The sequence below is a fragment of the Pan paniscus genome, chromosome 7, assembly GCF_029289425.2.
Source record: "Pan paniscus chromosome 7, NHGRI_mPanPan1-v2.0_pri, whole genome shotgun sequence".
Classification (NCBI taxonomy): domain Eukaryota; kingdom Metazoa; phylum Chordata; class Mammalia; order Primates; family Hominidae; genus Pan; species Pan paniscus.
In genome coordinates, this window is record NC_073256.2 from 49,663,406 (window position 1) to 49,676,714 (window position 13,309).

At 33.5% G+C, this 13,309-nt stretch overlaps 1 protein-coding gene across 3 annotated transcripts in view; it reads left to right on the forward strand.

Annotated features, from left to right (window-relative positions):
• The window catches only part of WRN (WRN RecQ like helicase), a 151,650-nt gene that overhangs the window by 50,473 nt on the left and 87,868 nt on the right, over window positions 1–13,309 (forward strand). For all 3 annotated transcript variants that reach the window (XM_003830758.5, XM_034965923.3, XM_034965924.3), the window contains 7 exons: window positions 1,135–1,215; window positions 3,754–3,898; window positions 4,866–4,941; window positions 6,440–6,507; window positions 6,789–6,897; window positions 7,786–7,854; window positions 12,723–12,805. In XM_003830758.5, coding sequence (XP_003830806.3) covers window positions 1,135–1,215; window positions 3,754–3,898; window positions 4,866–4,941; window positions 6,440–6,507; window positions 6,789–6,897; window positions 7,786–7,854; window positions 12,723–12,805 — 631 coding nt within the window. The remainder of the gene's footprint in view (window positions 1–1,134; window positions 1,216–3,753; window positions 3,899–4,865; window positions 4,942–6,439; window positions 6,508–6,788; window positions 6,898–7,785; window positions 7,855–12,722; window positions 12,806–13,309) is intronic.

The window sequence follows — 13,309 nt, forward strand, 5'->3', positions numbered from 1 at the left end:
TCTATCACCCAGGCTGGAGTGCAGTTGCTCCATCTCGGCTCACTGCAACCTTCACCTCCTGGGCTCAAGTGATCCTCCTGCATAAGCCTCCCGAGTAGCTGGGATTATGGGCGTGCACCACTATGCCTGGCTAATTTTTATAGTTTTAGTAGAGACAGGGTTTCACCATGTTGTCCTTGCTGGTCTCGAACTCCTTACCTCAAGTAATCCACCCGCCTTGGCCTCCCAAAGTGCTGGGATTACAGGTGTGGGCCACTGCACCTGGCCTTGGATTTCATGATTTGACTGACATCTTTTACACAAATTATTGCCATTTTTTTATTGGGTACCAATTATTAGTATTGTTTTCTTTATTCGTTAAATAAGAAGTAAAAGAACTTTTTTTTAAAAAAAGAACTTTTTTCCTAGTAAAAAGCTTATTTTCAATTTTTTTATTGCTTAAATTTTGCAGGTTAATTAAGGCTGTGCTTCCTTTTCCTACTTTCTGTTTAAATGTTTGGCATTTTTTGAGGGTTTTCTTTCTATGGATTTTTGTGGGGGATCCCATCTTGTTGGACACTTGGTTCCTGGAGATTGCCAAATTATTGAAAAGTTTCCTCATACCCAAACATTGGCAGTGGACTGAATAAATAACATCTCTGACACTATTTTTCAATTATATAGAGAATGCTATTTGTAAAATACTGATTTATTTAAAGATATTACAGTCAGTAGTTTTTTGCAATCTTTTTAAAATCAGTGGATGTCAAAAACAGCTATTGTTCTTTGTACAGCATTTTTCAACATTGTGAAGAGTTCTTATACTCAAAAAGTTTGGGAGACACAGTTTGATATTGTTTAACCTGAGTTGAACTTGTCATTTTGTATTCTTGTTTAGAGCAGGGATTTTATTTTGTCTCTTTATCTAACTTTGTATTCCTATTTCTTTCTTTCTCTTTGGTTCTTTGTTTCTTTGTTCATTCTTCTCTCTCTCCCTTTTTTATCTATCATATAAATATGTAAATATATATTATATATCCATTAGGGAAGAGGAAGCTGTCTAAAGATATCTAGTATATAGGAGCTTTGTTCTGCAGAAAAGAGGATATGAAGTCAATTATATTGGAAATTAATGCTTAATACTTTTTTTTAAAGCATTTATCTCCCAATAATGATGAAAATGATACGTCCTATGTAATTGAGAGTGATGAAGATTTAGAAATGGAGATGCTTAAGGTATGTTTACAATTATAAAAACATTACTTCAAGTTCTTTCCAAAGGACATTTAATTAAGTAAAATATTAACTAATTCTAAACCAGGTTCCACCACAATGAAATTGCTACTAATTATGTAACATTAGATTTCACATTTTCCAATTCATGTTTCTTTTATGTAGTCTATGAATAATGGGTTAGAGGTAATATACTAATTTTAATTGTGCTTTCTTTGTTCCTTCTTTTTTTTTTTTTATTTTGAGACAGGGTCTCACTCTGTCACCCAGGCTGGGGTGTAGTGGTGCCATCTTGACTCACTGCAACCTTCACCTCCAGGGCTCAAGTGATCCTCCTGCATGAGCCTCCTAAGTAGCTGGGATTACAGGCGTGTGCCACCATACCCGGCTTATTTTTGTATTTTTTGTAGAGATGGGGTTTTCCCATGTTGCCCAGGATGGTCTTAAACTCCTGGGCTCAAGTGATCTACTGGCCTCAGCCTCCCAGCGTGCTGGGGATTGCAGGTGTGAGCCGCCGCATCCAGCCCTGTGTTCCTTCTTGTGTTACTTTCTTGTAATTTTTTCCTGGAATATGGGTAGTGATTTGGCTCTCCAGTATTGAAATTGAGTTTCCTTTCTTCCAATTCATGTGTATCCATTTTTATTTGGAAGTTTTGTTTTTATACATTCAATAATCATCTTTACTTTCTTTGGTATTTTTACTATGGATATTTTATATTATATAATTTTCAAATGGATTAAATGGTTCAGTTTTACTCTTATTATTGAGATTGAAAATACTAGTTTATAATTTATATATTTTCTATTCCTTTACCTCTAATTTCTTTGTCAGGTGTTACTAACCAAAGATGTATAATAAGAAAAGCCAATGTAGCTAAATTAAGTAAAAAATGAAGAAAAACACAGAAGTTCCCCATTATACATTTTTTTATTCCTAATCTTTAGGTTGATGAGATTTTTTTATTTTTATGAAATGAGATTAATTTCTTGACTTTTTTAGTTTTGAGGCCAAGTAACGAGTAGTGAGTAAGAATGTATATTCTAGGGCCAGGCATGGTGGCTCACTCATGTAATCTCAGCACTTTGGGAGGCCGAGGCAGGAGGATCACTTCATTCCAGGAGTTTGAGACCAACCTGGGCAACATGGCGAAACCCTGTCTCTCCAGAAAAATACAAGAATTGGCTGGGTGTGGTGGCATGCGCCTTTAGTCCCAGCTACTTGGGAGGCTGAGGTGGGAGGATCACCTGGGGAGCTTGGGGAGGTTGAGGCTGCAGTTAGCCATGACCATGCCACTGCACTCTAGCCTGGGTGACAGAGTGAGACCCTGTCTCAATTAAAAAATTAAAAAAAAAAAAAGTAGATTGTGAATTCAGATGTAGGTTTGAATCCCAGCTTTTCCAGTTAGTATCTGTGTGACTTTGGGGAAGTTTCTTAGCATCTTTGATACTCGGTTAACAGTTGTAATTATTATTTAAGGTATTGCTTGAGAAGAGCTTAGTATAGAGCCTGACATTTAGTAAGTGTTTAATACATATTAGCTAACAGTAAAACTAGAACATAAATACTGAATTGTATTTTGTTATTAATTATCCATTTCTCTGGGAAGTACTGTTCCAATAGTACATTTATAGGAAACTTGTGGACGTCTACAAACGTATACATTAAATCTGTTAGAAGGCAACCTGGATGCCCATATTAGAGAACTCTATTTTAAACATGCATTCTAAGTATGTTTGTGGACTTGAATAAAATAAAACAAACAGAAACAGAAACAGAAACACTTCTTTCTTCTGCCTTCAGGCTTGAAATGAATATACTTTTTTTAAAAAAAACCTTCAAAATGAAAATATTAAATGAAAGATTTAATAAAAAGAGAAAGTAAAAACTGTAGTTTAATAAAGTCTTCCTGTCTCTTCATAGTTAAAAAATGTTATAGATGAAATAATTTTGAAATATTCTTGAAATAGATAATCTTTATTTAGGGGAGAATGTCAGATACTGTCAAGCCAAAATAAAAACAAATAACTTTATTTCATGTTTCTAAAATTCCTTTTCTAAAATGATTTGAATCTTTTGTTGTTTTGACAATTCCAAAACACATTTATTGTTTGCTCATAGTTTCAGCCTTATTCAGAAAGAATGCGACTGACACATGATATAGAGAAACTTGTTACAAAAATAACATTAAAATCCACGTTTACTACTTGAGAATCGAAAATATTGAGGTGCAATAAAGAATAAAATGTTTTAAATTATCCAAATTTAAAATTTATGATAGCTTTCCCCAGGGGCAGTTTATTATATGCTATTAATGAGCCTTGTTTATGCTGGAAATGTTCCATCTTTGGCCTTGCGCCTTAGAAACCATTCATGAGCACATATTTAAACTGGAGCACACATGTTCTTTTGTAGTATGGCTTGCACATCTGCCAGCTTTCAACAAAATTGTAGGCCCTGTTAATAATAGTCCTTTTGTGTTTGGTGAAAAAGATACGACACTGTCAGTGGTTTTGCTTTTAAGATTTCTTTTAAACTTTCAGTCTTTAGAAAACCTCAACAGTGGCACGGTAGAACCAACTCATTCTAAATGCTTAAAAATGGAAAGAAATCTGGGTCTTCTTACTAAAGAAGAAGAAGAAGATGATGAAAATGAAGCTAATGAAGGGGAAGAAGATGATGATAAGGGTAAGCACTGAAGTATGTTTGAAATGACTCACCTGTGATACCTACCACTGACTTTAACTTAGGATCCAGTTTTGGATGGTTTGGAGGTCAGGGACTTTGTGGCATATAGTTAATTATTGGATCCTTATAAGCTTTTGTCTCCTTAGTGCTTTTATCTCCATAAAGCACAATCTTACTACTTAGAAAAATAGAGTAATAGCATTATGATGATTAAAATATCTTTCCCTTTGTTTTTTTGTATTTCTCCAAATCATTATAGTTCTCATTTAGAATTATTAAAGCTGAGAACTCTAATAATGAACTTTTATTGTTTAGTGGTTAATTATCTTGATTCTTTGTTTTGCCCTTTCTTGGCCACTCAGGAATCTTTCAAGCTCACTGTGGACAGGGAAAGTGACTTGGGTAGAGCTAACATAACTTCATTGTGCTGCGCAGTTAGAATTTTGACCAAAGATGTAGGTAACTAACTTTTCCTAACTAAATGACATTTAGGTAACTAAACTAAACGAGATTTTCTTAACTAAATTTTGGTGTAACTACATTTAGCTTTAGGTAACTAAAACGAAGATTTTATTTTATCTGTGGATTTTTTTAGTGCAGGACTAATGTAATTTCTGATTACCATTAATTGAAGGTTGGTTATATTATAACATTTGGATTGGTATATTGCTTGCCATGGTTTGTTCTAAATGTTAGCCTTTAGAAGTATTCCTGATTCTAAAACATCAGTTTTTTAATAGTCCTGGCAAAGTGTGAATCACAACAAAATTCTAATACTTAAAAGTAATCCAAGTGTCACAGATGGTACCCAGAAGACCAGTTTGTATTGGAATTAAAAAATAGAAAACATTAACCCATGGTAGCTGTCACTGTATTCTTTCAAAGAAGCCAATGAAATAAACTGTTTTCTCCCTCTATGTGGTGTTTTTCTATTTGAACATAAATGCGCATTTTATTTTATTTCAAGACTTTTTGTTGCCAGCACCCAATGAAGAGCAAGTTACTTGCCTCAAGATGTACTTTGGCCATTCCAGTTTTAAACTGTGAGTATAATCTCATTTAATCAAATCACATATTTAGTATTCTCTTTAAAACAAGGGAAAAGGCAAATAACCTGTCTGCTTAACAGCAACAGCACAACTTCACTATAGTTATACATGCCACACTGTATTTTCTGTGTGACTACAAAATTATTTCAAAGTGATATTTATATAAAATTCATTTCTGCAAATTGTTTTTATAAGTGAGGAAAAATGGTTTTCCTTTAACTGAGCAGTTCTGAGTAGAAACTAGTTTAAAGATGCTTATAAATAAATGTTAATTTAATACTGACTTGTTTTTCATTAAACGAGTGTCTACGTGCCTGTTTTGTGTATATTACCCAGAACATGCAGATGTACTAGAAGTTCTTAATACAACAATTTGAGGAATAGTGATAATCTTATCTATTTTAATGTACTCAAAATTTGTTTACATCTAACAGGCACATTTTTGTGAGGATTAAATGAGATGAATAAGAATGAGATGAACAAGTAAATGTGAATAAAACTAATAAGCCTGTGAAAATCTAGACTGGATTTTTCCTATTCTGAGAATTTAAAATATAATCCACTGAAGTATTTCTTTCCTTTTTTCTTTTGATCTTAAACATTTTTTATTTATGTCTTACATACAGAAAAGTGCACATGTTGTAGAGATCAATGAATTTTCATAAACTGGGCACCCTGTGGCCAGCACTTAGTTAAGAATAGGTCAGTAACAGCATGCCAGAAGACCACCTCTCCAATTGATTTTTCCCATGATATTTTATTAAGAAAATTTTCTAAGATGTAGTAAAGTTGAAAGAACTTTTTTCTGTGCGTGTCTGTATTCCCACCACCTAAATTCAACTATCATTACTATACTTGCTTTATCACATATCCATCCATTCATATGTCTCTATCCATCCATTCATTCATTCCAGTTTTAAAATGCATCTCAGGGTCAATTGAGGACACCATTACACTTCCACCTAAGTATTTCAGCATGTAAATTATTAACGAGTTAAATATTTACTTACAGTTTTTTCTTTGGTGTAAAATTTGCACGTAAGGAAATATAAAACTTTAAGTGTACATTTGCAAATTTTAAATATACATGTGCATACCCATGTAACCCAAATTCTTATCAAGAGATATTATTATCATCACCGCACAGAGTTCCCTTATTTCCCTTTTCAGTCAGTCCTTGTCCCTGAGCATTTCTCTTATTATTTTAAAGTATTGATTCTTTTGGATATCTAGTATGAAGCTTAGAATCTGTTTTTTACTTTAGATGTATGTAGTGAAATTTAATACATATACCAAATGGTAGTTGTTAGTTAGCTTGAATGGGACATTGGTCAAATGGCATTGTTTGTTTTAAAGTTCCAGGTTTGTGCATTTATGTATGAAGTTTGAAAATAAATTCTATGAGAGGAAATGAAAAATTGAATGGATTTTAATTTGTACCTTGGGTTTCTTATTAATAAAACAAAATAGCTTTTTGCTTTTAACCTTCAAGAGTTCAGTGGAAAGTGATTCATTCAGTATTAGAAGAAAGAAGAGATAATGTTGCTGTCATGGCAACTGGTAAGTTGTACTTAATCAAATAACCTAATCCTTTAAAAAAATAAAACATAAAGAGTTTGAAATGCTTAATCTTTCATTAAACTCTCAAAATACAAATGCAACTACAAATGATGTAAAATATAGAAGAGAGTGAACAAAGAACAGATGCTCAGATTTATGTATCAATTAGCTTTTAGGAAGATAGCATACTAGTATTGACCATTCATCTGTATAAGTACATTGTAAAAAGAAATGAAAGCATCAAAGGTTTATTTTTATTTCTATATTTTTTTCATTTCAAGGATATGGAAAGAGTTTGTGCTTCCAGTATCCACCTGTTTATGTAGGCAAGATTGGCCTTGTTATCTCTCCCCTTATTTCTCTGATGGAAGACCAAGTGCTACAGCTTAAGTAAGTCATGTTATCATTGCCACAATATCACCCTCTTTTTTTCTTCTGTGGGTGAAACATCTGATCCATCATGCATGTTAAAATCTAGTTCACAATAACACATTTCTGCAGGTATTGCTTTATCTTTATTGGTAATAAATGACCCTTTAGTGGAAGAGCTTACCTTCTTTCTTGTGTTCTCTGTAATTCAAAGCTACCAGGTGGCCCTGATAAAATTTTTTAAAAAAACATTATTACTTTATGCTGGTTTACATTGAATATCTCAAAATTCTTTTCTCTTTTTGTTACCCTTGCTTTTTAGCTTGATAAGAAGTGTATACATGGAAGTATATTTTTTATCTATGAAACACTTTTCAGCTTCTTCAACCTGAGCTTGCAATCTGTTTTTAAATTGATACATAATATCTTTACATATTCATGGGGTACTGTAGTATTTTGATACACTCATATCAAATACACTTGATCAAATCAGGGCATTTGTTCATCAACTTGAACATTTATCATTTCTTTGTGCTGGGAACATTTCTAATCTTTTCTTTGAGTTATTTTGAAATACACAGTGTTGTTGTTAACTATAGTTACCCTACTGTTGGTTAATGAGTACAAACATACAGTTAGAAGGAATAGGTTCTAGCAACCTATTCCTTTACCCCCTGTCATCCCCTGCTGCCCTGAGCTTGCAGTCTCTTTCAAAGACCCACCTTAAAAACTTGCATTCTGATAAGGCCCTTGAAGGAATTTGCTTATCAAGTTAGTAAGTGACAAAAAAGAAAATTGCAAAGAACAGGAATATAAATTATTATATTTCTTTATTCTTTTTCACTTAAGAATGAAATTGATATGTGTAATGTGTACATGGTGCCAGAATATTTGTTTTTCTTCTTATAGAATGTCCAACATCCCAGCTTGCTTCCTTGGATCAGCACAGTCAGAAAATGTTCTAACAGATATTAAATTGTGAGTAATCTTTTTTCCCTCAACTTTTATTTTGGATTTATGGGGGTGCATATGCAAGTTTGTTACGTGGGTGAATTACATGTTGCTGAGGAAGTTGTGAGTAATTTATGTGATTTCTAATCATGTGGTCAGATGTCTGTGGTATATGAGAGAATTTTGTATACAAACAAATTTTACTAAATGCATGAAAAAAAAAGTCCATGATTTTAAAATGCACTTTCTTTTGTACCTTTGCAGGACTGTTACTTTTTAAATCCTTCAAACTTGAAGAAATCTGTTATTCTCGGTTCTTGGGCTATAAGATTAGCATTGTACTCATAGAATTATAAAAATTTTGGTTTTGGAAGAGAAGTTGGAGAATATAAAGATTTGTCTCATTTTATAGATGAGAAAACTGAGGCTCAGAGACAAGTAATTTGCCCAAAATCACACAATGACTGGCTGAGCAGGGACTGGATTCTAGGTCTCTTGCCCAACCAATTCTATCATGATGTAATTCCTAAGGAGAATGTCATCTCAGATACACATACACACACCCATTTTGTGTGTGTGTGTGTGTGTATATGTACACACACACACAAACATATGTACACTTATATATACATACACACACATATATTAATATATATGCATATATATGCATGTTCTAATTCAGAACATTTTCATCACTCCTAAAAGAACACCCCTGCCCATTAAGCAGTTGCTTTCTTTATGTATATATTAGTATATACATACACACGAGATACACATATATTTACTGAGTTTTGATAAATGCATACAAAGATGTAAACCAAACCTCTAACAAGATACAGAATATCACTGACACTCTAGAAAGTTTCTTCATGTCCCTCCCCAGTCTGTCTTTCCATCCTCCATCCTAGGCAAGCCACTGCTCCGATTTTCTCTACCATAGTTTGGTAGAATGCCATATAAATGCAGTCACACAATATTAACTCTTTTGTGTAAGACTTCTTTCATTTGCTGTAATGTTTCTGAGATTCTTTCATGCTGTTGCATGTATCAGTAGTTTTTTGTTTTGTTTTGTTTTGTTTTTGTTTTTTCAGAGTCAGGGTCTCCTTCTGTCATCCAGGCTAGAGTACAGTGGCGCAATCATAGCTTACTGCAGCCTCTAACTACTGGGCTCAAGCTATCCTCCTGCCTCTCAAGTAGGCTAGGCTGCAGGTATGTTCCACTATGCCTGGCTAATTATTAAATTTTTTGTAGAGACAGGATCTTGCTTGGTTGCCCAGGCTGGTCTTGAACTCCTGGCGTCAGGATTGTTTCCAGTTTTGGATTATTACAAATAAAGCTGAGACACATATAAGTCTTTGTATGGACATATGGTTTCATTTTATTGATACATGTCAAGGAGTGGGATGACTGGATCATGTGGTGGATGTATGTTTAACTTTCTTTTTTCTGAGATAAAATTAGAAGGCGATCCTCCTGCCTTGGCTTTCCAAAGTGCCGGGATTACAGGCGTGAACCACCGCACCTGATGCAGTTGTTGTTGTTGTTGTTGTTTTAATATCTGATTATTATTTTATTGTATTTCATTGAATATAGCACAGTTTGTTTTTACATTTTCTTATTGATAGACACCTAGGCTATTTTTCTGGTTTTGGACTGTTACTAATAAAGCTGCTATACACATCCTTATAAAAATCTTTTTTGTGAACATGTTTTCTTTTTTTCTAAGCATTTTAAATCACCTTTATTGAGGTGTAATTGACTTACAATAAATTTTATATGCTGAGAATGTATAATTTGATAAGTTTTGACACAGGTATGCACTCATGAAACCATCATCACAATCCAGATAATGAACATATTCATCACCCACAAAGTTTACCTTTTTGTTTTAACCCCAGTCACCGGGTAACTGCTGAGCTCCTTCCTGTTACTGTAGACTAGTTTGCATTTTCTAAACTTATATACATGGAGTCATTCATATTTTATGTGCTCTTTTTTGTCTGATTTAAATAATGCAGTATAATTATTTTGAGATTCATTCATGTTATTACAGTGATTAATAGTTCATTCCTCTTATTGTTAAGTGGATTACATTTTATGGATATCCAACAAGTTGTTTATCCATTCACCTGATAGACATTTGGATCGTTTCCAGTTTTGGGTTATTACAAATAAAACTGCTATGAACATTCGTATGTAAGTCTTTGTATGGACATATGTTTTCATTTTATTATATATGAAGGAGCAGAATGACTGGAACATGTGATGCATATATGTTTAACTTTCTTTTTTCTAATTGAGATAAAATTCACAGAACATAACTTTTACCATTTTAATCATTGCTAAAGTCCAGTGGGCTTTGGTATAGTAATAATATATAACCATCATAATTAATTCCAGAACATTTTCCTAACTCCCAAAAGAAATTCCATACCCATTAAGGAGTCATTCCCTATTTTCCCTTTTCTTTTCTTTCTTTTGTTTTTTTTTTTTGAGTCAGGGTCTCCCTCTGTCTCCCGGGCTGGAGTGCACTTGCATGATCTTGGTTCACTGCAGCCTTGATTTCCTGGGCTCAATTGATCCTCCCACCTCAGTCTCCTGAGTAGCTGGGACTGTAGGCATATGTTACCATACCTGGCTAATTTGTTTTATTTTTAGTGGAGATGAGATTTTGCTGTGTTGCCCAGGTTGCTCTCAAACTCCTGGGCTCAAGTAATTGTCCCACCTCAGCCTTCCAAAATGCTGGGATTACAGGCGTGAGCCACTCTGCCCGGCCTATTATCTTTGTTCTGCCCACTTCCAACCACTAATCTACTTTCTGTCTCTATGATTTGCCTATTCTGGATGTTTCTATAAATTAACTTATACAGTATATGGCCTTTTGTGTCTGGCATCTTCCACTTAGCATAGTGATATCAGTACTTCATTTGGTCTTTTTTTATGACTGAATAATATTCCATAGTATGGGCATACACATTTTAAAAATTCATTCATCAGTGATGGACATTTGGGTTGTTTCCTTTTTGGCTGTTATGAATAATGATGCTGTGAACATTTGTGTACCAATTTTTTTATGAACATACATTTTCAACGCTTTTGCCTATATGCCTAAGAGTGGAATTGCTGGGCTATATGCTAATTTTTTAAGAAACTATGAAGCTTTTGAGAGTGATTGTATCATGGGATATTCCCACCAGCAGTGTATGAGAGGTCCAGTTCCTCCCCATCCTTGCTATCACTTAGTCTGGCTGATCTTTAACTTAAGCCATTCTAATAGTATCTCATTGTATTTTTAGTTTGCTTTTCCCTAATGACTAATTATATTGAGCATTTTTCATACACTTATTGGCCATCTGTATATCTTCTTTGAGGAAGTATCTGTTCAAATCTTTTGCCTATTTTTTACTTAGTGAGTTTTGATAGTCATTTCTATATTCTGAATATAAATTATTTATTTGATGTATGCTTTGCAAACATTTTCTCCTAGTTTATGACTTTTCATACTTTCCACACAGTTCTTTTGAAGAGCAGCAGTTTTTCATTTTGATAAAGTCCAGTTTGTCGATTTGTTCTTTAAGGGATTTTGCTTTTAGTGTTTTGACCCAAGGTCACAAAGATTTGCTTTTATGTTTTCTCCTAAAAGTTTTATAGTTTTAAGTTTTACATTTAGATTTACGATTCATTTTTAGTAAATGTTGTCTATTGTATGAGGTATTGATTACAGTTTATGTATTTTTCACATATTGTTCCAGCTCCATTTTTTAAAAAGACTATGCTTTTACACTGAATTGACTTTGTACCTTTGTCAAAAATAAATTGACTACATATATGTGGGTCTATTGCTGCACTCTCTATTCTGTGGTCTGTGGATCTATTTGTCTGTCTTGATTGGTGTCTTGATTACTGTAGCTTTATAATAAACCTGGAAATCAGGTAGCGCAAGGCCTCTTGCTTTGTTCTTTTCTTTCAAAGTTGTTCTGGCTATTCTATGTCCTTTGTATTTCTGTGAGCATGTCAGCATCACCTTTTCAACCCATATGCCTGCTGGGATTTTGATTGAGTTTACCTTGAATCTAGATATCGAAACAATTAGCTGTCTTGATAGTTATTGTCACCGTTTTATACCGAAGAAACTAGGCATACTAAAGTAACTTGGCTAACATCACTTACCTTGTAAGAAGTAGAACTGGGCTGTTTGACATCAGAGCTTATTCTTTATACCATTTCCTATGTTAATTAGAATACAATATTAATTTCATAAAGGTAAAGGCATAGCTGTTTTGTTCCTATTTGATTCCTTGTGAAAGCACAATGCCTAGCGCACAATAGACACTTAAACTTATCTGTTGAATGGACAGGTGAATGCTTTTAAAGTCTTTCCATATAGAAAATTAAGTTTCATTACATTTGACTTGATCTAGGTTTTCATTTCATAGAATGGAGAGCAGACTCTGTAAATATTTTGCCCCAGACCTAGCCTTACTACAAACATTGTCTTAATTAGGATTCTGTCTACCCAGAATAGAAATTAACTCAAGCTAGCATGAGTGTATATTGAAATTTATATTAAGGATAAAGGAATGTCTCATAGATCCCACTCAAAAGAAATTAGCCAGCCCTTAGGAAGAGACTGGAATTGGGTTTGGAAAATACAATAGGTCTTTCTTTTTATCCGTAGTCTTTAGTGAGTCTTCCTCATTTTTCTTTCTGAAGAGATAAGCATTCTCTGCATATATATAGCATTCTTTTAGATTTTCGTGACATAAAGTATTATTTAAACTTTCATAAGGTATCTTGATTTTAAGTTGTAATTCCTTGAGATGATTGTTTTCTTTATTGTTAATATGTTTCCCTTCCTGTTTTTTTTTTCTTTTTTGTTTTGTTTGTTTTTACAGAGGTAAATACCGGATTGTATACGTAACTCCAGAATACTGTTCAGGTAACATGGGCCTGCTCCAGCAACTTGAGGCTGATATTGGTAAGTGATAAAGAAAGATCTCTGTAAATACTTACTGAGTTAATATTTAAAGTTAAACCTATGGATGGACACTGGATTTCACTTCTGTTAAAGTTTATTTCAAACATTACTTCCTCCAGGAAATCTCGGACTCTCTAACTTGGTGTTTCACCTGTCTTATCCCATGATACTCTATAATTCCTTTTGCTATAGAAATTAGGCTCTGTTATCATAATTACCTGTTTATATATCTGTTTTCTTCTGCTAGGCTATAAACTTTTCAAGGGAAAAATATCACTTTTTAAAATTTATGTTTCCCCAGTGCAGTGCTTGGCATATAGGCACTTAAACATATTGTTGAATGAATGTTGAATCCTAGGTTCTGTGAAATTTTAATTTACTTGTTTTTCATGTTCTGTATCTAAATTAAGTCAATGTAGTGGTTTTGTACCCTCTTTGTTCATAAGAATCACTTTTCAAACTTTAAAAAAAATGTAGGTAACCAACACCCAACTTTGAAAATTC